This window comes from Trichosurus vulpecula, chromosome 3, assembly GCF_011100635.1.
Source record: "Trichosurus vulpecula isolate mTriVul1 chromosome 3, mTriVul1.pri, whole genome shotgun sequence".
Lineage (NCBI taxonomy): Eukaryota > Metazoa > Chordata > Mammalia > Diprotodontia > Phalangeridae > Trichosurus > Trichosurus vulpecula.
In genome coordinates this window covers 167481663-167505239 of record NC_050575.1, presented here as the reverse complement: position 1 = coordinate 167505239, position 23577 = coordinate 167481663, and the positions used below count along the sequence as shown (strand labels likewise).

General features: G+C 38.0%; 1 protein-coding gene across 1 annotated transcript in view; it reads left to right on the top strand.

The window, feature by feature from the left end:
- Window positions 1-13613, top strand: part of ABO (ABO, alpha 1-3-N-acetylgalactosaminyltransferase and alpha 1-3-galactosyltransferase) — a 42085-nt gene extending 28472 nt beyond the window's left edge. The window contains exons 4-7 of the mRNA XM_036749868.1: window positions 79-133; window positions 4457-4552; window positions 7772-7906; window positions 12908-13613. Of these exons, the coding sequence (XP_036605763.1) occupies window positions 79-133; window positions 4457-4552; window positions 7772-7906; window positions 12908-13613 (992 nt within the window). The remainder of the gene's footprint in view (window positions 1-78; window positions 134-4456; window positions 4553-7771; window positions 7907-12907) is intronic.
- The last annotated feature ends 9964 nt before the right edge of the window (window positions 13614-23577 follow it).

Sequence of the window (23577 nt, the reverse complement as noted above, 5' to 3'; positions counted from 1 at the left end):
CCTTTCCTTTCCTTTCTGTTTTTTTCCTTCCATTATCAAAGGGACCATATTTCATCTATGTCCTTTTTTTTTTTACAGCAGATTCTTTCATTTTGAAACTCAATACCCCTACACCAGGACTAGAACCACAAAGGTAAGTGACCTTGCTCACTGAAAACTCAGAATTTCTAATGTGAAAGAGACCTTAGAGATTGTGCAGAAAAACCACTTTGCCCAAGGCATGGACTAAGGCATTAGCTCTCCTTTCAGTGTAGGATTACATACTGGGCCTATGATGATTTGGTCTAGGGAACCCCTGGGTGGGAAATCTCCCTTTGACTGGTGCAGGTGGTTACCTTCTCTCCAATTTACAGGCTTAGAGAGTGTCTAAAACATGGAGAGGTTAAATACTTGCTCAGGGTTCCATAGTCACTATGCGTCAGAAGCAGAACTTGAACTCAGGTCTCTTGGCTCTCTCTACCACTATCTCATAATGCTTCTCTCATTTTAGAAAGTGTTGGAATTGGTGAATCTCATTTCTGGAATTTTTTCAAAATACCAGTCAACATGATTATTTTCTCCTGTGGGGGTGCTATGAAGACTTATCTGACTAGTCCTTTTAGCTCTCATGGAGCTAAGAGCCTTAATTGGATTCACTCATGCCCAACACATACTATACAAAGAAATTCATTATCAGTCAAATCATTTAAAAAAAATTTTTTTTGGTTGATTCTAAAATCTACCATACTGGCCAGACTCTTAAGGAATCTGAGCATTGGCTAGACTCTTAAGGAATCTGAGCATGGCTGAACTCTTAAGGAATTTGAGCCAACAAGCATTTTTAAAGGACTTAGGTAATATAGTTCCCCCAGGCTTGTTGTGTGAACAAAATGAGATATTTGTAAGTTGTTATATAAATGCTGCCTATTGTTATTATTTCAAAGCACTTGAAAAAAAAATGAAAGCCATTCATTCTGTTCTTTTCTCTAGTCTCTGATGAAGTGGCAACTTTTCATGTCAGGCCAGGTCTTAAATTTTTTTCAATACTCTTGACAACACCAACTGATCCTATCTCCTTTCCCTTCTATTGACTACTGATAGTTTGGATTTATTCCTCTGAAAACTATTTATTCATGTTCTGTAACGATTTATGAACTGCTGAATGGCTCTTATTCTTATAAATTAGAATAAATAAGTTCCCTTTTGTTGTTGAGTCATTTTTCAGTTCTGTCCAACTCTTTGTGACCCTATTGGTGGTTTTTATTTTGGCAAAAATGCTGGAGTGGTTTCCCATTTCCTTCTCCGCTCATTTTAGAGATGAGAAAACTGAGGCAAACAGAGTTAAGTGACTTGCCCAGAGTCACACAGCTAGTAAATGTCTGAAGCTGGATTTGAACTCATGAAGAAGAGTCTTCCTGACCCTAGGCCCAGTGATCTATCCACTGTGCCACCTCGCTTCCCTGTGCTACCTACCTGCCATTGATTCCCTATATATCTTTGAATGAGATCTTTATCAGAGAAATTTGCTATAATGGTTTTCCCCAGTTTCATCCTTCTCATCTAACTTTAGCTGCATTGGTTTTGTTTGTACAAACCCTTTTAATTTTATGTAGTCAAAACTGTCCATTTTACCTCTTGGGCTCTTCTATCTTTGTTTGTCTTGAATTCTTCCCCATCTATAGATCTGACAAGTGATTTCTTTCATCTTCTCCAATTTGTTTTGATACCACTCTTTATATCTAATCATGTACTCATTTGAAGCTTGTCCTGATATATAGTGTGAGATGTAGGTCTACATATCTTAGTTTCTATCATCAGACCACTTTATGATTTTTCCCAGCAGTTTTTGTAGAATCATTAGTTCTTGAACCAATACCAGAATCTTTGGCTTTACTAATACTAGTTCTTTTGCTTTTTAGTTGTATACCGGTAAGGACAATTTAAATTGAAGATCTTTCCTACCCATTAACAGGCCATATGACCTGCTTATATCACAGAAAGTCTAAGTCACATGTGATGGGAGGAGCTTGCTGAGAGGAAAAGGAAAGTGTGCCCCAGGAAATGCTGAGAGAGAGCAGTTAGAACTGAGGGAGAGAACAGACATGGTGGCTGTGCTGTGAGGATTGTGTCAAGGCCCCAGCAGGGGATATGGGATGGAGCGATATCAGCTGTGATACTGTACATGAATCCTTTGCTGCTATGATGGATTGTGCTTATTGGTTTTGGGACCTGGTTCTTTGGTGTCTGAATAAATGGTTTACCTCTTCTACCTTTGTATCATCATTAAGGTACTGGACTTTTTGCTGTTCTTCTCTTAAGTGCCTTTAATGATTCTGGCCTTTGTTTGAAGGGCAGATAAAGTGGGATCTTGTCTGGGATGTTTCTCAGCAGTAAGATAATCAGGAGTCATTGACTTGTATATGGTGGTACTAGGGATGACTTTCCCCACTCTAAATGGGATTTTTTCACTGTCTTAGTTTGAGTGCTTTTCAGCACGGAGGTAATCAAGTGCCCCAGGGCCCTGAACGTTACATGAGATCCGAGGTTGGCCGTTGACTTTTGGGACTCTCAGTCACTGCAAGAGTGATGTGGGGCTCTGGGCAAGCCATAATAACTGCCAACCCCCCCCAACCCCCCAGTTGCTAACCAGACCCGTTGGTTCTTTGGTAACCATATATTGTGATTTGGTCTGTTTATATTGTCTCTGTAATTTGTTTGTATTTGCTCTGAAGTTCAGGGTGATGGCTTTTCCTGCTGAACTAAGTGAGTTTATATATGTGTGTATATGTGTGTGTGTGTGTGTGTGTGTGTGTGTGTGTGTGTGTGTGTATGTATATATATTTGATCAAAGTAAGATTGTTAACCCCTTAAAGTTACTTTCCTGGCTTTTCCTCCTGAACTAAGTGAGAGTGTGTGTGTGTGTGTGTGTGTGTGTGTGTATACATATATATATATACATATATTTGATTAAAGTAAGATTGTTAGCCCCTTAAAGTTACTTTCTTTAGTAAAGCAGATCAAAGAATCTGTGCTGGCAGCTCTTGTTGCTGCTCTTGTTGGGTCTTACACCCCTACAACAGCTGCTGCTAGCTGAATTGTCATTACAACCTTCTATATGGAGAGTCTCTTATAGTTTGCAATACAAAACCACGTAGGAATTTTGACAATTATCATCTATATTGTGATTATGGCCTTGCTAATACAATACCTTATCTGTTCTACTGAAAAACCCCTCTATTTCTTATCAATTACCAAATAGTTTTGACAATTATGACTTTGTCATATAGTTTGAGATCTGGTACTCCTACTCTCATTTCTTTTCTACTTTTTTCATTAATTCTCTTGATAGTCTTGACCTTTTGTTTCTCCAGATGATTTTTGTTACAATTTTCCCAGTTCTATAAAATAATCCTTTGGTATTTTGATTGGTGTAGTACTAAATGAATGAATTAACTTGGGTAGTTTTTATTTATATTGTATTTTATTGGTCTCTCCATGAACAAGGAATATTTCTCTATTTAGATTTCTTTTTGTGTGAAGAGTATTTTGAAATTTTGTTTATAGTTCCTATGCATGTGTTAGCAGATATACTCTCAAGTATTTTATATTTTAAATGGATTTTTTTCTTCCTATCTCTGTTGAATTTTGTCGGTAATATACAGAAATGTTGATCATTTGTGGGGTGTTATTTTATATCCTATAATTTTGCTGAAGTTATCATTTGTTTTGATTAGCTTTGGTTCTTTAAATAAACTATCATATCATCTGCAAAAAAATGGTAATTTTGTTTCTTTTTTCTGCCTATGCTTATTTCTTCCATTTCTTTTTCTTATTGCTATACCTCTCACATCTAGCACTATATGATTAGTGATGGTGATAATGGACATACTTGCTTTATCCCTGATATTTTTCATTTTGGATTCTTGTAATTTTTTTCTTTCTTTTTTAAAATTGTGCTTGCTAATGGATGATGCATGAGAGGAATGATTATTCCTTTCATATATTAATAGCTAATTATTGAATTACGACCCAGGTTCTCCCCTTTTCTACTTCCTTATCCAGGAGTCAGCTAGTGTGGGGAATCTTGCTCAAAGACTTACCCTGGCTAAGATCTAATCAAAGAAAATAGAAGAAATTCTAAGTTTAGGTGAATGAATGGATTTCTGCTCATTGTGTTTACTCAGACAGGTCTGGGAAAATGTGGATTCTCCCTTTTGTCAGACAGGTAATATGGAAATTGGTAAGTCTTTTTGACTAACACTTGGGTGATCCAAGTCACATAACCCCAAGTCCCTCATTAGAATGAGCCCACCACATCTCATACTAGCATTTGAAATTGTCTGCAGCATGGACTAGATGCCTTCAAATACTTTCTTGTCCCTAATGTTTGTATGGAATCAGTCTTTTACTAATCCTGGATTATATTCTGTCAGATGTATATTTTAGTCAATTTAACCTTGTTAACTCTTTCCTTCAGGAGCACTAGTATCCAACACCAAGATAACCCTACAGTTCAACCCTGTGTCCAACACCAACAAAAGCCTAAGGCTGAACCTCAAACTAAATTACAAAGGTAGTCCTCTGATTTTGTAACTAGTATGATCCTTGATATTCATGTCACATATCCATACTGAGTTTATTGTGGAATATAGTACAAATTGTGGTCTAAACCTATTCTGCCAGACTTCTTTCCAGTTTTTCCAGCAATTCTTTTCAAATAGGAAGTCCATTCCTGGGTAATTTATGTTTCTGGGATTTATTAAAAACTGGGTTATTGAATACCATTATTTCTTATTCTTCCTTATCAAATTTGTTTCATTGATCTACTTTTCTGTTCTTTAACGCATACCAGATAGTCTTACTGACTACTGCTTTGTAATATATCTTGAGGTCTGGAAGTGCTATTCCTCATTCCTGCTTCCTCTTAAAACCCTGAATATTCTAGATCTTTTCCTTCCTCGAAATCAGTTTTGTCATTATTTTCTTTTACTTTGTAAAACATCCCCCTAACAGTTTGGTTGATATAGGACTAAATCTAAAAATTAGTTTTAATAGCATGATTACTTTTATCATATTGGTACTGCTCAACCACAAGCAATGAATATCCCACAATGATATAAGTTGTTTTTTTATTTTTAAGGACTATTTTTATAATTGTATTTGTACGAATATTAAGTATAATTTGGTAGATTGACTTCTAGATATTTTATTAATTTTGTGGTTATTTTGAGTATGATGCTCCTATTAGGATTTTGTTGTTCTTATATGGAAATGCTATTGATTTTTGTGGGTTTGTTTTTCAATCTGTTACTTTGCTTATGCTACTGATTATTACATTATTATGCATAAAATATCCATTTAATATTCCTACTTTTCTGCATTTGTTTGTAAGGTATCTATATCCTAATATGTGTTATTAGTTTCCTTGCTGATTCAATAGAATTTTCTGAGTAAACCATGATCTCATTATTAAATTCAGATGGTTTTCTTTCCACTTTGTCTATCTTCATGCCTTTAATTTCTTACTTTGACTTATTTCTGTCATTTCTAGAACTATGTCTTATGACATCTAAGAAAGTGAGCATCTTTCCTTTGCTCTTGTATTTATGGGAAAAGCTTCTGCTGTTTATTCATTGCATATGAGAAAGCCTTAAATGTCATGCTATAATCAATTGAAAAAGGATCAGATAAAGTATCTTTTACAGTTATGGCTTGGGAGTGAGTTCTTAACCAAACAAAAAATGAAGGTAATTACAAAAGATAAAATATAAATCTTTGATTACATGAAATTGAAAAGTGATTGTATGAAGAAAATTGATGTGTGTAGGAGAAAAAGGGAAGAAGTCAACTGCGAAAAAAATTTGGTATCAAAAATCTTTGAGAAGGGTCTGATATCTAGGTCATATAGACAACTAATAGAACTATATAAGATGAAAAGCTATTCCCCAATAGATGAATGATGAAAAGATATGAAAAAATCAAACAACAAACTGAAAACATTCAATAGAATTGGGTGAACCCAAAACACAAGGGAACTCAAAACACCAGCTTGGTTAGACCCAAAATAAGTCCTGGTTGTGGGAATCTGAAATAAGAATCCTTTGGGTAGATCTAGGACCTGGGGGGATCCCCAAATACTTTGTAACCATCTGCAGCTTTCCTGGAATTACTGAGATCAGGCTATGGATAAACCTTTAATCACATAAAGTTGGATTTCAACAGTACAATAATTTTTCCCAAATAATATATAAATCATTTCCCCCACAAATGGATGTGGGATGGAAAGGAGTAGAATATAGAGAATGGAACCAGAGACTAGGCTCCAAGGATCTGAGGTCAGAAAGAGAGCTACAGCCCTGCCCCTCACATGGCTTAGAGCCATGAAGACCTGGGTTCGTGTTCTGTTTCATTCACCTACTAGCCATATCGCTCTTAGCTGGATAAATCACTTAAACTCCTTGGGTCTTAGTTTCTTATAAAATGGGGCTAATGATAGCACCTACCTTCCAGGAGTGTTGTGTGTAAGGGCAAGCAAAGTGGGACTTTTTACTGTTTTTTCTTTTGGAGTGCTTCTGAGCACTAAGGCAATGAAGTGCCTTTGAGTGAGTCTTGCTTTTGTTTGTAAGAAGGCCCACACCCTTTTGCTAATTAGGTCACAAGAGGTGTGAAGCCCTCAGGCCCAGATAAAGGGTATATATACTCTGAGGGTAGCTGTTAAGCTAGAACTCTCAGAGTTGAGGGAGGAGAGATTTCGCTTTGGGGGCACACTCATTGGAAGAGTGTTGGTGCTTTGCCCTGATGAGACTCTGGGTAGCTGTTGGAGCCCTCCCCCCGCCCCCACCCTGAGCTTTGAAACCCCAGATGTTGGTGCTTCTCTCTGGTAACCGTGTATGTATTGCTATGGTCAGACGGATAGAAGCCTGTCTGTTGATTTGTGTGATTTTGCTCTGTTTATAATTTCTGCTTGTAATTTCTGTTTGTATTTGCTCTGAAGTGCAGGGTGCTGACTTTTTCCCCTGAACTAAGTGAATGATATATGTATGTTTAGTTAAAGTGAGATTGTTAACCCTTTATAGTTGCTTTCCTTAGAAAAACAGATCAAAGAACTTGTGCTAGCAGCCCTTCTGTGTGCTGGTGTTATTGGCCTTGCACAGCCACAATAGCTGCAAGTAGCTGCGTTGTTACATTGTGAGACTCAAATGAGATATTAGAGAATCTTATGTTCATACGAATTATCATTATCAGTACAGGAAAAGGGAAAGGAATTTATTAAGCACCTACTATGGGCCAGAGACTGTGCTAAGTACCTTATCAACATGATATTGTTTGATCCTCACAAAAACCTTTAGAGCTAGGTGCTGTTATTATCTCAACTTTACAGTTGAAGAAACTGAGGCACTTGCCCTGAGTGGCACAGTGAGTAATTGGCTGTACCTGGATTTGAGATTAGGTCTTCCTGATTCCAGGTCCAACACTTTTTTTTTTCTTGAGGTGAGAAGGCAAGGCAATTGGGGTTAAGTGACTTGCTTAAGGTCACACAGCTAGTAAGTATGTCAAGTGTCTGAGGCTGGATTTGAACTCAGGTCCTCCCGACTCCAGGGCTGGCACTCTACTCACCTCGCCACCTAGCTGCCCCCCCCCCCCAGCAGTCTTTTTACTGCTTCACCTATCTGTCTATAATTGGGTAAATCTCTTTCACTGTCAGGACCTCATTTTCCTCCTCTCAAAAAGGAGCTAAGGGATCCCTAAAATTCTCAGCCCCAATATAATCTTATGATTCCATGTTATATAGGCGTATTGATGTCCCCCTCCTGACTCCTTGGCTTGCACCCATTGTTTGGGATGGAACCTTTGATAAGGATATCCTGAATGAGCAGTTCCAGGACAGGAATATCACCATTGGATTGACAGTATTTGCAATCAAAAAGTAAGTACTGGGTTCTGAAGGGCCTATGTAATTGGGGGAGGAGAAGGATGTTACTTCATAGTAAAGAAGGAAATGCATCTTTTGTTCGCAGCCATATTGATCCCAACCATATTAGTTATGTTTTGGTTTTTGTTTTTAATCTGGAGGAAGCTTTAGGACAGCATAAATGTTCTGTGGTTCCAGGTAAGGCTGTCCTTTAAGGGAGGTGGAGCAATCACCTACATGATGGGATTGGAAGGGGCCTTGCATCAGGCTTCTGAAGTGGTCTGTTGCTAAGGCTGAGTAGAGGCTTCACAGAAGAATCTGCTGGTTCAGTAACATAAAACAATAGTCCTCTAATTGGAATGTTGTGACTTTGCTGGAGACCTCCAAGGCTGAGAACACTGTCGGGAATGGGGACAAAAAGCAAAAGACCTTAGGCAGCAACCCACCTCAAGTGGCAACTGACAGCTTCAGAGCTGAACAGGGAAGGACAGGTAAAGAATTCAATAATGGAGGCTATTAGGGAGACTCAGGCACAATAGTCTTTAGGGCATAGAATGAGAATGAAGTCTATGACGGTCCTCTGAGGGGCTGAACTCAGGTCTTGGAGTAAAAAATGGAATGATCATGGTAGAAGGATGTAGGTTTCTAAGTGATTGAAAGTGAACAAATGCCAAAACTGGGCTAGGGCCTTTATAGGCATGGCACGGAAATCATTATTAGGATCGTGAAATGATCTCAACTGGATAGCCAGCTGAGGGAATGATTGGATAAACTCAAGTGAAGTGAAACCGTAAACAACTTTTTGTTCGAGACTCAGTCTACACTGGGACTGATAATAAAGTATTCAAATTTATTTCCATTTGACAATTCCCCCAGAGAAATTTCAACCAGTTTTGTTTGTATATAGGTTTATGATTCTGTATTAAGGAAATCATGCTTAGTTGTCGAGGAGTCATGATTTAGCCTCTTTGTTTTAATGCAATAAATCTTAGGAATGCCTTTATCTCTTCTTTTTACTCTATAGTTCAGGTCAGAATAAAAAGGATTAAATAAGGACTGAGAATAGGCCGCTAGGTGGTGCAGTGGAGGCTGGCCTGGAGTCAGGAAGAGCTGAGTTCAAATTTGGCCTTAGCTTACTAGCTTTGTGACCCTGGGCAAGTCACATAATTCTGTTTGCCTCATTTCTTCATAAAATGAGCTGGAGAAGGAAGTGGCAAACCCACTCCCGTATCATTGCCAAGAAAACCCCAAAAAGGGGCCATAAAGAGTCAGACGTGACTGAAAATGCCTGAACAACAACAAACGCCAGATATTGTAGAAGCTTCCTATTCTTTATAAAACTGAGTTTTCAACTAATTAATTAAGGGTGGGTTGACCTTCTCTTAAAAGATCTAATCACACACAAATGAACAGTTTTCCAGTATTGACGTAATTCATCAATAAAAAATTGCTGAGACTTTGAAGTCAAATCTTGGTATCCTTTTACCGCCCCTGTGTGCCAATCAGAGAGGTTCCAATTTTCCCCCCTTTCTCTCTTGCTCTAATATGGCACCGCAGACTTCAAATGTTTGCATTTTTCTTCTTAAGTGCACCAAAAAACGTTCCTTATTTCTTTAGTGGAGTCACCCATAGTATACCAGCTCTGCTTATCCAGAAGATTTACAGCTTTGGAAAGAATAATGAAAATACGTAAGCTAGAGTTCCTTTGGGTAAGAACTGGGATGTGCTTCTCCACTATTGTGCCCTCCTGAAGCCATATCATTGGGCCTGCCCACAGCACAGCTTTGCTCAATTGCAAGTCAGCTTAGATGACCTGTCTCCACTGTAAACAAGTGAGAATGATAAGGAGAGGCTTTTTTTAGAGCATCCCCATTACCTCTCATCAACAGGCCATGTGACTGGGCCTTGCCAGTAGTAGGACTTCTGGAAGTTGGAGCCCAGAGAGAAGATTCATGAATTCCGGAAGCACCGAAAGAGAGAGGGGTGACAGAAACAGACAATGGAGATAATCAGAGATGAGCATAGCACACATACCCCACGAGTCTTCAAACATTTGTTTCAGGCAGATGAGTAGGGCTGTTGGAGTTTCCTTCCAGGAGGTGAGCCTATAGAAGCCTTCCAGGCCTCTGGGGGATCCCTTGTAGGAGACACTCACTACTGTGACCAGACAAAACAGTTGAATCAGATGATCCCTCTAACAGCAAGCCCCTTTTCTTGTGAGCCTGATGTGTTTTGTTGAGTGGAGTAAATTAAACAGATTTTCCACATAGAATTTTACCTCTGGGAATCATACATAGTGGAGCAGAAATAAAAGATTCTCTGACCTGTCCAAACCTTCTTCCCCCTACCCATCACTCTTGCCAAAAAAGAAGTATCTAGGTGTCTTCTGATAGGTTTGGAACATGCAACTCAGGAGAGTGCTTGTAAATTTTTAATCTGCATCATTCATATTTTCTCCATCACTTTCTTAAGTCTAAGCAATCAACAGACAGTAAATCAAACCCTGATTTATAGTATTTGATGATTTCTGAGGTATAAATGCTTACCTTGAAAATTTAACAGTTTGTGACTATTGTGTACGTAAGTTTAATGCAAAGGTATGTGTACAACCTGTATCGGATTGCATGCCATCTTGGGGGGGGAAGGGAGGAGGAGAGAGAGGGGGAGAAAAGTTGGAACTCAAAAACTTGTGGAACTGAGTGTTGTAAACCAAAAATAAAAAATAAATTAAAAAAAAGAAAATTTAAAAGTTGGCTCTAAGGAACTGTAGGAACTGCCTCCAGTTCACCTCTCCTGAAGCTTCTCCTTTGTGGTTAACATCCTGAATTCTTGGTCCAGGTACAAATTCAGTCCTGTCCTTCAGCTCTCAACTTAGGGTATGGGTCAAATGAGCTTATCTTGAAGCCATAAGCTATCATAGGTGTAGAAGAATTTCTCCAAACTCTGCTTACTTGGACTTTTTATACTCTGAGAGAAGCCACTCATCTTTGAATCTGTTTGTAGCTCACCTTGCAAGCCAGATAGGACATCATTTTTTTTTCTCCATAACTGATCCAGAGCAGATTCAGGGACGTTTCTTTAGCTAGCATTTGCTTTGGGAATGGAGCAGAAAAAGGTCTTAGAGGGAGGAGGGGGTTGCATTTTGGAAAGAACTCAAATCTGAAATATCTAATCTGCTAATTTTGCCTGAAAAAGAGTCACTCATATTAAGACAAGGTAATAAGAAAACCCTTTTCTCAGTGCCTCTTCAAATCTAACCCTTTGATTCAGTGTAGTCAGTTGACCACCAAAAAACTCAAATCCCTCTGTCCTATCCGTGATCTGTGTGAGCATGTCTGAATTACCAAACCACTCTTGAACTTGCATTTCCTTATCTGTAAAACTGGGGTCATCATAATACTTTTACTATCTACCTTTCATAGTTGTAAAGAACTTGATTTGTAAACTTTAAATTTCCATATAAATATAAGTTGTCATCATCCTACGAGTCAAAAAACAACCTCACAGAGTGAAGCGATCATATCACGTAGCTACTTAGAGACACAGTAGGTACTACAAGCCCAGGCTCCTGCTTCAAATCTTACTACTTAATGAATAAATGAGATAATCTCTTTCCACTGAGTAGTATAAGTCCTTTTCCCCCTCTCTTCTTGACAGCACAAAAGAGACCCACTCCTTTGGATGTTATGTTACACCCTCCTCTGGGGGCATTGTGACTGTATCCCTAACAGAGACTCAGCTGAATTATTGGTTGAGCAAGGAATTGTCCCATACTGCCCTTGTTAGATTTTATTTATTCTTGCCTGTTTCTTTGCTCGTGCTGTTCCCTATGCCTGGAATGCCTTCCTTCCATATCTGCCTGATAAAATTTTAGTCACCTTTTAAGGTTCATCTTAAATACCACCACTTCCATGAAGTCTTCCCTGACCTTCCAATTAGATTAAAATGACCCCCCTCTTTAGACCCCAATTTTTGTTGTTGTTCAATCTTTTTTCAGTCGTGTCCAACTCTTTGTGACCCTATTTGGGATTTTCTTGGCCAAAATACTGGAGTGGTTTGCCTTTTCCTTCTTCAGCTCATTTTACAGATGAGGAAACTGAGGCAAACAGGGTTAAGTGATTTGTCCAGCGCCACATGGCCAGTAAGTGTCTGAGGCCAGATTTGAACTCAATTAGAACCCAATTAGTAACTCTATTATTAATAATAATAATAGCTGACCTTCCCATGGTGCTTTCAGACTTATGAGGTAATTTGCGTACATTATCATATTTGAGCCTCCCCATAACCTTTATCCTTGAAGGTTGATTTTTCTGATCATTTTACAGGTCATTATAAGTAAGTCATTTTACAGATCATTATTATAAAGAAGTCATTTTACAGATGGGTAAGCTCAGAACCGTTCAATGATTTCTTTGTAGCTACCTACATGATATGAGCCTTTTCTTCCAAGAATCACTGACTGTGAGAGTTAGAAGGGCCCTCAGAAGCTCTCTAGTCCAACCCTGCCCCATAAGGAATCCCCTCTACAAAGTACCTGCCAAGTCCTAACTTGGCATCTGCCTGAATTCCTTCCCTAAGGGGCCAGGGCAGGGCAGGGCTGGGAGGGGAGGAGGGGACTCACTAGTTCCTGAGGCACCTCATTCCCCTTTTAGACTGGTGTAAGTGCCAGAAAGTTTTCTCAACATCAAATGTAAATTCTCCTCTTTGTAACTTCCATGCATTGCTCCTGGTTCTGTCGTCCAGGGCCAAACTAACAGCTCTAAGCCCTCTTCCTCATTGCAAGTTGAATGCTCTATCCTTAATGCTACGTTGCAATGATTTTCATCCCTAATTCTGTATCATATTGTATGACAATTCTTTAATATACGGACACAAACACCAATTGTGGACTCCATGAGGGCAGGTGCTGTCTGTTTTCCATAGTGCCTGGCACAAGGGTAGCTGCTTTTAAAGTATTTTGTGATATTCCTGGAAATAAAGCTTTTCTCTTATTTGGGGGGGAATTATTACCCTTAGGTATGTGGTCTTCCTGAAACTGTTTCTTGAAACTGCAGAGAAGTATTTCATGGTGGGATACAAAGTGAATTACTACGTGTTCACTGACCGGCCAGCCGATGTTCCAAAAATTCCCCTCCAAGAAGGAAGGAAGGTCATTACATTGTTGGTCCAGAACTATGCCCGGTGGCAAGATATCTCCATGCACCGGATGGAAATGATTAGCAATTTTTCTCATCAACACTTCTTCCAGGAGGTAGACTACCTTGTATGTTTGGATGTAGACATGAAGTTTAGTGATCACCTGGGGGTAGAGATCCTTTCCAGCTTGTTTGGCACCCTTCATCCTGGCTTCTACGGAGCTCAGCCAAAGGCCTTTACTTATGAACGCCGGCCTCAATCCCAAGCCTACATTCCCAGGGGCAAGGGTGATTTTTACTATGCTGGGGGCTTTTTTGGGGGCAAAGTACAACAGGTTTATGAAATGACCAAGGCTTGTCATGAGGCTATGTTGATAGACAAGAGCAAAAACATTGAGGCAGTGTGGCATGATGAAAGTCATTTAAACAAATATCTGTTTCTTCACAAACCTACCAAAGTCCTTTCTCCAGAATACCTGTGGGATGAGCAACTGCTAGGGCGGCCAGCCTTCCTTAGGAAACTGAGGTATGTGGCCGTGCCGAAGAACCATGCTCAGATTCGGAACAAACGAAGGGCCTCTTCCTAGGCAGGAGCTGTTGAGGGATTGTTTTAAAAGACAGTAAAGCCAACACCTTCCCAGGAGTCAGTTATAACCCAGCCTAAGCTGAAACTAATTTGAAAGCAATCCTCTATCTCTAGTGTGATAAATTCTAAAGAGTACTAGAGTCAGGAAGACCTAAGTTCAAATCTCGCTTTCAACCCTTACTAGTTCTGTGACCTTGGACAAATCATATGACCTCTCTAAGCCTCATTTTCCTCACTGATACAATGAGGATAATGATAGTACCTGCCTTCCAGGGTTGTGAGAATCAGAATATATATGTGTGTGTGTGTGTGTGTGTATATATATATATATATATATATATATATATATATATATATATAAACACACATATATACATATAAACACACATATATAGATACATATACACACATGCCTATACATACACATATACACACATACTATACATACACATGCATCTATACACATGTGTATACATACTATATATAAGCACTTTACATACAATATATGTTTATATATAAATATATAATGCTCATATATACAAATGTATATAAAAGAGCTATATATGTGTATATATGTAGACATACATATACACATGTGTGCTTTGCAAACCATAAAGTGTTTTATAATGCTAGATATTATTATCAATATTATATTAATCGATAAGCATTCACATAGTACCTACTCTGTGTCAGACCCTGTGCCTGTATATAGCTGTACAAAGATAGAAACAAAACAGTCCCTGCCTTCAAAAAACTTGCATTCTACCAAAGGACATAATATGTATAAATAGGAGTATATGCAAAATAGATATAATATAATTGGGGGTAGGGGTAGAGGAAGAATCTAGCAGGTATAAATGGGAGTTATTGTTTCCAAAACATTCCCTTACTTTGCACAGTCATGAAGAGGTAGGGCACAGTTTAAAGAAAACTTTCATTTGCGTAGTTCATTTGCATCCATTAACCCTGTTGAATCTTTGAGGCAAATGCAAGGGGAATTATTATCTTCACTTGACAGTTGAGGAAATGGAGGTTGAGAGATGAAGTGACTTGTCCAGGTGCACACTGTGAGATAGGGTCAGAAGTAGGCCTCTGCCTCAGTTCTTCCTTCCTGCCTTCCTTTTGTCCCATCCCATCTCCTCCTGCACCTCTTCAGTGCTACGTGGGGCATGTCCTTCTCTGGTGCTCTTTCTGTTAGATTACACTATGTTATTGATCGGCATGCTCTTTCGTAGCTCCAGTGAACAGTTCCGGGGCACACTGCTTTCAAGTGAGTTACTTTCCTCTGGTCAAAGTCAGGTCAGATTTTAGCAATTATAATGTACTGAAAAGCTTCCAAAGTAAGAATGTGCTACTTTTCCAGCAGGCAAGATGATAGCTTGATACCAGACGCCAGCAGGCAACAGACTCTTAGTATCTTGTCAGTCACTCAAAACATATTCCCTGAGTACAATCATATATAAGTATTATAGATTTTAACCTCTATTTCTGAAGATTCTCATATGAACATATTAACCAAAAAATAAATAAGGCAGTATTTATTGTATGTATTGTATTGGCACCTACCATGTGCCAGGTACTGTGCCAGATTCTGAGAATATAAAGACAAAATGAAACCATGCCTTCCCTGAAGGAACTCATATATTATTGGGGAAGACAATGTGTACCTACATAGGGAAATATAAAATATAGACAAAGTTGATACAAGATGATGGGGGAGAGGGTATGAGCAGCTAGGGGCATTAAGAAAGGTGATGCTTTTATAACTGAGCACAATAGTTTATGATAGTTTCCATTATTTTATCTTTAATTGTTGTGAATTCTCTTCAATTTTGACACAATTTGGTTTCCCTCAATCTTTTTTTTTTTAAATAAGCTATTACTTTTTTTTCTTCAAAAAACCAGGTCCTATCTTTATTTATCAATTCAACAGGGATTATGTTTTTAATTTTGTTAATCTCCTTTTTGAGTTTCAGAATTCCTAATATTTTTAACTGAGGGCTTTATGGTTTTTTGCCTAATTTTTTTTTTCGTTATATACTCAACTTATTTATCTGTTCTTTTTCCTTTTGGTAATGAAAATGTTGAAAAAAAAAATTTAACTGCATACCATAGTGTCTGTATGTTGCCTCATTATTGTTATTTTATTTGATGATGTTTTCTGGATTTTTTCTTATGATTTGCTCCTTTTATCCATCACTTCTTCAAAATAAAATTATAAATAAAAAAAAAGAAAAGGTGATGCTTTGATATAAGGTAACTTTGATAGGTTGATCCTCCCCCAAAAATAAAGGGATGAGAATGAAAATTGTACTGGATGAAAAAGAAGGGAGAAGATAGAATGGGGTAAATTATCTCACATAAAAGAAGCATGAAAGAGCTGTTATAATGGAGGAGAAGATTGGGGAGGCAGGTAGCAGGCAAAGCTTAAACCTTACTCTCCTCAGAATTGATGCAAAGAGGGAATAACATGCATACTCAGACGGATACAGAAATCTGTCTTACCCTAAAAGGAAGTAGAAAGGGATGGGGATAATAGAAGGTAGTGGGGGGACTGAAAGAAGGGAGGATGGATTGGGGGAGGTGGTGATCAAAAGTAAAACATTTGTGAGGAGGGACAGGGTGGGGATTAGAGAAGGAGAAGGATAAACAAGGGAAAAATACCATGGAGGGAAATACGCAGTTAGTTGTCTGTAGGGAGTTAGTGCCGACCCCGGGGCTGCTCGGACCCTAGCGCTTGGCCTGTTTCCTGGGTAAAACCAGACAGGCTTAGTAGGAGTTGGAGCAGTAGGAGCCCAGAGGAAAGACTTCCGTCCCTAGTAGCCCCCCTAACGGCACCCCCCTCCTGCTGTGATAGCCATCCTTTCTCATGCAGGCAGAGTCCATCCACCAAGGACTCACAAGCCCAGTAGGAGGAACCCAGCTGGCCATTACCAAATGCTCTTGAACAAATGCCTAACACAAACATGCTTTAATTAACGGGAACTTCTTGGATACTTCACAAGGGCATCTTGCCCCATGCCTCACATAGCTCATACAGTATTGATACCAGTTTGTATCCTGCCCGAGCCTTTCCATGCCTCTTTAGATACTGTACAAACAGCACTCCCCTCCTGTTCCCAGCCTTCCCTGTCACTGTAGAATAGCACTCCCCTCCTGTTCCCATACTCCTATGGAAACCACCTTACCACAGCCCTAGTTTTCCCATACGCTTGTAGGCAACATAGTTTACAATAATCCAGATTCTTCCCACCAGATATCGATCTTCCCATGCTCTCATCCCCTTACCCCTTGAACACCTGCTTCTGCTTATGTAGTGCAAAACCCTATAAAACCGGATAATGTCTGCCAATAAATCAGAGTTATAACCATCGTTGTTCCCGCCTCATCATTGCGTACTGAGATAGGGCAACTTGCTGGTCAACACCCTAACAGTTATCATAACTATAAATGTGAATGGGATGAACCCGCCCATAAAACAGAAGCAGATAGCAGAATGGATTAAAAACCAGAATCCTACAATATGTTGTTTCCAAGAAACACATTTGAAGCACAGAGACACAGAGTAAAAGTAAAGGAATGGATCAGAATCTATTATACTTCAGGTGAAGCAAAGAAAGCAGGGGTAGCAAGAATGATCTCAGACAAAGTAAAAGCAAAAATAGATCTAATTAAAAGAGATAAGGATGGAAACTATATCTTGCTGAAAGATACCATAGACACTGAAGTAATATCAATACTAAATGCATATGTACCAAAAGGTATTGCATCTAAATTTTTGAAGAAGTTAAATGAGTGACAGGAGGAAATAGACAATAAAACTACATTAGCAAGGGGACCTCAACTTTCTCTTCTTAGAACTAGATAAATCTTACAAAAACAAAACAAAACAAGAAGTTAAGGAGGTGAATAAAATTCTGGAAAAGTTAAGTATGATTCTGGAGAAAATTGAATGGGAATAGAAAAGAATATACCTTTCCTCAGCAGTACATGGTACCTACACAAAAACTGACCATGTATTAGAGCATGAAAACCTTGTAACCAAAGGCAGAAAAGCAGAAATATTAAACACATCCTTTTAAAATCATAATGCAACAAAAATTGCATGCAATAAAGGTCAATGAAGAGATAGATTAAAAATTAATTGGACACTAAGTAATCCTAAAAAATGAGTGGGTTAAAGAACAAATCATAGAAACAATTGATAATTTCATTAAATAAAATGACAACAATGAGATAATATACCAAAATTTATGGGATGCAACCAAAGCAGTATTTTGGGGAAATTATGCTATTTAGACTGTATTGTCTCTGTATGCCTCTGGTTGTACTACTGATATCGTCATGGACCCTGGTGATGGTGTCACTCATGCTGTGCCCATCTATGAGGGTTATGACCTTCCCCATGCCATCTTTCATCTAGTTTTGCCTGGCTGTGACCTGACAGACTGCATCATGAAGATACTGGCAGGAAGAGGGTACAGCTTCATTATCACAGCTGAAAAGAAAATTGTTCATGGCATCAAGGAGAAGCTGTGGACTTTGCCCTGGACTTTGAATAAGAGATGGCCACTGCTGCTGCTTCATCTTCTCTGGAGAACAGTTAGGAACTTCCAAATGGCCAGGTAATCACTATTGGCAATGAGAGGTTCAGGTGTCCAGAGGCCCTCTTCCAGCCATCTTTCCTGGATATGGAATCCTGTGACATTCATGCAATCACTTTTAACTCTGTCATGAAATATAATGTTGATATCCAAAAAAATCTATATGCCAACACCATATTGTCTGGTGGTACTACTATGTACCCTGGACAGAATTCAGAAAGAAAGCCCAGCCCTGGCACCTAGCACAATGAAAATAAAGATCATTGCTCCTCCTGAATGTAAGTATTCCATCTAAGTTGGTGACTCTATCCTGGCTTCTTTTTCCACCTTCCAGCAGATGTGGATCAGCAAGCAGGAAAATAATGAATCTGGCCCATCTATTGTCCATCACAAATGTTTCTAAATGGATTGATAAAAATGCATAGCATTTGCTGCATGAGTATTCACAAAGTATACATTTGCCCTGGCAAATCGTATATCTCATGTTAGCTTCATGAAGCTGGAATAAGCCTTGTTTGAAAAGAAACTTGTCCTTGGGGAAGTTTTTATCTGATATTAGACAAATACCAACACGTTTTAGATTGTTGAACCATTACAGATTTAACCTCATATTCAGTTAACAGTTGTTCCCTTGGCATAGATTTTAGCATACCACGTATATATATCTTTGATCTAAACCCTGATACAGGCTCATTTCATTTTGACAGGTAAGGCTAAAAGTTAACTTCTGTAGAGAATTGACCTAATAATAATAATAATAATAATATATATATATATATATATATATATGGCTGATTAATGGCCATCAGCTTTATAGTCTAGTTCTATAAAGCATCAGATCTAGGGTGGAACCAAGATGGAGGAGTAAGGCAGGAACTTACCTGAACTTTCCAAAATTCACCTCCAAACAACTATAAAATAATACCTCAAATTGAATTCTAGAGGGGCAGAACTCACAAAAGGAAGGGGTGAAACAATGTTCCAGACCAAGAGAACTTAGAAGTTTTGCAAGAAAGTTCTGTCTCATTGAGATAAAAGGGGAGTGCAGTCCAGTGCAGGCAGTGTCCAGATAAGCCAGCAGTAGGCTGGGTCCCAGCAAGCCAGCAGTGAGGCCCCATAGCCCTAATGTAGGTCAACAGCAAGGTCTTATGCCCCCAACACAAAAATCTTGGGATAGTGCCCCCTCCGTCCCAGAAGCAGAGCTTAACTTTAACATACAGTTAAAAGTCATGGAATGAGCTGGAAAAATAAGCAAAAAACAAAGAACTTGAGCATAGAAAGCTACTATGGTGACAGAGAAGATCAAAACACAAACTCAAAAGTGGATAACAATATCAAAATAGCTGTATGTGAAAGGGCAAAAAAAAAATGTGAATTGGTCTCAGGCCAAGAAAGAATTCCTGGAAGAGCTCAAAAAGAATTTTGAAAAAATAAGAAAAAGAAAAGAAAAATTGGGAGAAGAAATGAGAGTGTTGCAAGAGAATCATGAAAAAAGAGTCAACAGTTTGATAAAGAAAGCAGAAAAAATGGGAAAAGATGTACAAAAATTCATTGAAGAAAATAACTTCTTGAAAAGTAGAACCAGCCAAATGGAAAAGGAGGTACAAAACTCACTGAAGAAAATAATTCCTTAAAAATTAGAATTGGGAAAGTAGATGTTCAAACTCTATGAGACACCAAAAAACAATAAAACAAAATTTTAAAATGGAAAAAAACAGAAGAAAATATAAAACATCTTTTTAGGAAAAAAAATTGGCCTGGAAAATAGATCCAGGAGAAATAAATTAAGAATTATAGGACTACCTGAAAGCCATGATTAGAAAAAGAGCCTGGACATCATATTTCAAGAAATTATCAAAGAAAGCTTCCCAGATATCGTATAGCCAGAAGATAAAGTAGGAATTGAAAGAATCTACCAATCACCTCCTGAAAGAGATCCCAAAATGAAAATTCCTAGAAATAATATGCACAAATTCACTGCAAGCAACTAGAAAGAAACAGTTCAAATATCATGTAACCACAATCATAAGATTTAGCAGCTTCTACACTAAAGGAACAGAGGGCTTGGAATATGATATTCCAAAAGGTAAAGGAGCCAGGATTACAACCAAGAATCACCTACTCAGTGAAACTTAATATAATTGTTCAGGGGGAAAAATGGATATTCAATGAAATAGAGGATTTTCAAGCATTCCTGATGAAAAGAACAAAGCTGAACAAAAAAATGTAATTTTCAAATACAAGACTCAAGCATAAAAAGGTAAACAACAAAAAAAACATAAGGGATTTAATAAGGTTAAACTACTTACATTCCGACATGGGAAGAGGTTACTTGTAACTCTTAAGAACATTGTCACTATTAGGGCAGTTAGAGGATACATACACAGAGGGTGCAAATATAAGTTGACTATGATGGGATGATATAAAAAAAAATAAGGGATGAGTAAGAGGATTGCACTGGGAGAAAAGGGAAGGGAGCAGTAAAATGGAGCAAATTATCTCACATGAATAAATGCAAAAGACTTATTACCATGGAGGGAAAGATGGGGTGGGGTGGAGGGGTGGCAGGCAATATTAGAACTTTGACCCAGAGGGAATAACAGACATACTCAGTTGGGTATAGAAATATACCTTACCCTATAGGAAAGTAGGAGGGGAGAGGGATTAGAGAAGGGGGGCAGGGACTGATAGAAGGGTGGTGGTGATCAGAAGCGAAACACTTGTGAGGAGGGATAGGATGAAAGGAGAAAGAGATGGATAAACGGGAAGATAGGAGGGAAATATACAATTAGCAATCATAACTGTGAATGTGAATGGGATGAATTTACCCATAAAAGAGAAACATAGCCAAGTGGATTAAAACGCAGAATCTTACAACATATAAGAAACACATTTGAAACAGACAAAATAAAAGTAAGGGGCTGGAGCAAAATCTATTAAGCTTCTGCTGAAGGAAAATAAACCAGGGTAGCAATCATGATCTCAGACAAAGCAAAAGCAAAAATAGATCTAATTAAAGGAGACAAGGAAGGAAATTACATCTTGTTAAAATGTGCCATGGACAATGAAGTAATATCAGAAAATAACATACAAGCACCAAATGGCATAGCATCCTAATTTTTAAAATATTTTTTATCCAGATTTTTAAATGAGAAGTTAAATGAGTTAGAGGAGGAAATAGACAGTTGTTTCAACAATCCGGCTAGCAGCTGTTGTGGGGGTGAAAGACCAACGCAAGCTGAACAATAAGCATGCTGCCAAAGCCCAGGTTCTTTTGATCTGCTTTACTAAGGAAAGAAATGTTAAGGGGTTGACAAGCTTACTTTAAACCAGTATACAAATACCATTCACTTAGTTCAGGGGAAAAAGCCAGCACCCTGAACTTTGGAGCAAATACAAACAAGTTACAAACATCGACAGACAAACCAAATACAGATTCATACTTACCAACATCTAGGTTCAGCCCGGGAGCTCATAACAAGGGCTGGCCCAGAGTCACGCGCACCATCACTGCTGTGGGTAAGAGCTCCGAAAAAGAGAAAGCTAACCCCTGGTTTTATATCTTTTTCAGAGTCAAGGGTGAGTCACACATGTGACTCACCCACGTGACCTAGAATCATCACAAAGAGGCCACTTAAACCCACATGGTCTAAAACTCTCTGATGTACCAAACATGTCGTTCAAACTCAAGTGTAAACTAGGCCCTCCCCTGAGGCAAGGAAGTCGTGAAGGACTCCCAAATCTAATCAAGGAAACAAAGGCCAACTCTTCAAGGGCACTTGGTTGAACTGAGTGCTAAGAGCCCATTTTGTTTATCAACACAACAGTAAAATTATACTAGTGGGTGACCTCAACTTTCCCCGCACAAGACTGGAGAAATACAATAACAACAACAACAAAAAAAAAAACAAAACAAGAATGAAGTTAGGAAAGACAAACAGTATTTTAGAAAAGTTAGGTGTGATAGAACTCTGGAGAAAATTAAATGGGAATAGAAAAGAATATACTCATATGTTTTCTCAGTGGTACATGTCACATACACAAAAATTGACCATGTATTAGAGCCTAAAAATCTCACAACCAAATGCAGAAAAGCAGAAATATTAAATGCATCCTTTTAAGATCATAATGCAATAAAAATTACATGCAACCAAGGGCAGTAGAGAAATAGGTTAAAACTTAATTGGAAACTCATAATCTAGTCCTAAAGAATGAGTGGATCAAAGAATAAATCATAGAAATAATAATTTCATTAAAGAGAATAACAATGAGACAACATATCAAAATTTACGGGGTACAACCAAAGCAATACTTAGGGGGAAATGTATGTCTCTAAATACTTGTATCAATAAAACAGAGACAGAGCTGATCAATGAATTGGGCACACAACTAAGAAAACTAGAAAAAAAAACAAATTTAAAACCCTAAATTAAATGCCAAATTGGAAATCCTGAAAATCAAAGGAGAGATGAATAAAATCAAAAGTAAGAAAACACCGAACTAGTAAAACTAGGTTCTAGTTTTATGAAAAAAAAAACCCATTAAGTAGATAAACCATTGGTTAATTTGATTTTAAAAAAGAAAACCAAATTACTGGTATCAAAAATGAAAAGGATGAATTCATCACCAATGAAGAGGAAATTAAAGCAATTATTAGGAGCTATTTTACCCAATTATATGACAATTAATCTGACAATTTGACAAGTGAAATGGATGACTATTTACAAAAATATAAATTGCCCAGGTTAGCAGAAGAGGAAATAGAATATTTCAATAACCCCATCTTAGAAGAAAGAAATTGAACAAGCCATCAATGAACTCCAAGAAAAAAATCCCCAGGGCCAGATGAATTCACAAGTGAATTCTACCAAACATTTAAAGAACTTAATTCTAATACTACATAAACTATTTGGAAAAATAGGCAAAGAAGGGGTCCTACTGAATTCCTTTTACAATGCAAATATGCCGATACCTAAACCAAGAAGAGCAAAAACAGAAAGAAAACTATAGACCAATTTCCCTAATGGATATTGATGCAAAAATTTAAAATAAAATACTAGCAAGGAGATTACAGCAATATATCACAAGGATCATAGTATTGACCAGGTGGGATTTATACCAGGAATGCAGGACTGGTTCAATATTAGAATAACTATCGGCATAATTGACCATACAAATAACAAAACCAACAGAAATCATATGATTATATCAAAAGATGCAAAAAAAACCTTTGACAAAATACAACACCCATTCCTACTAAAAGCATTAGAGAGCATAGGAATAAATGGAGCTTACCTAAAAATGATAAGTAATATTTATCTAAAACCTTCAGCAAGCATTATCTCTAACAGGGATAAGCTA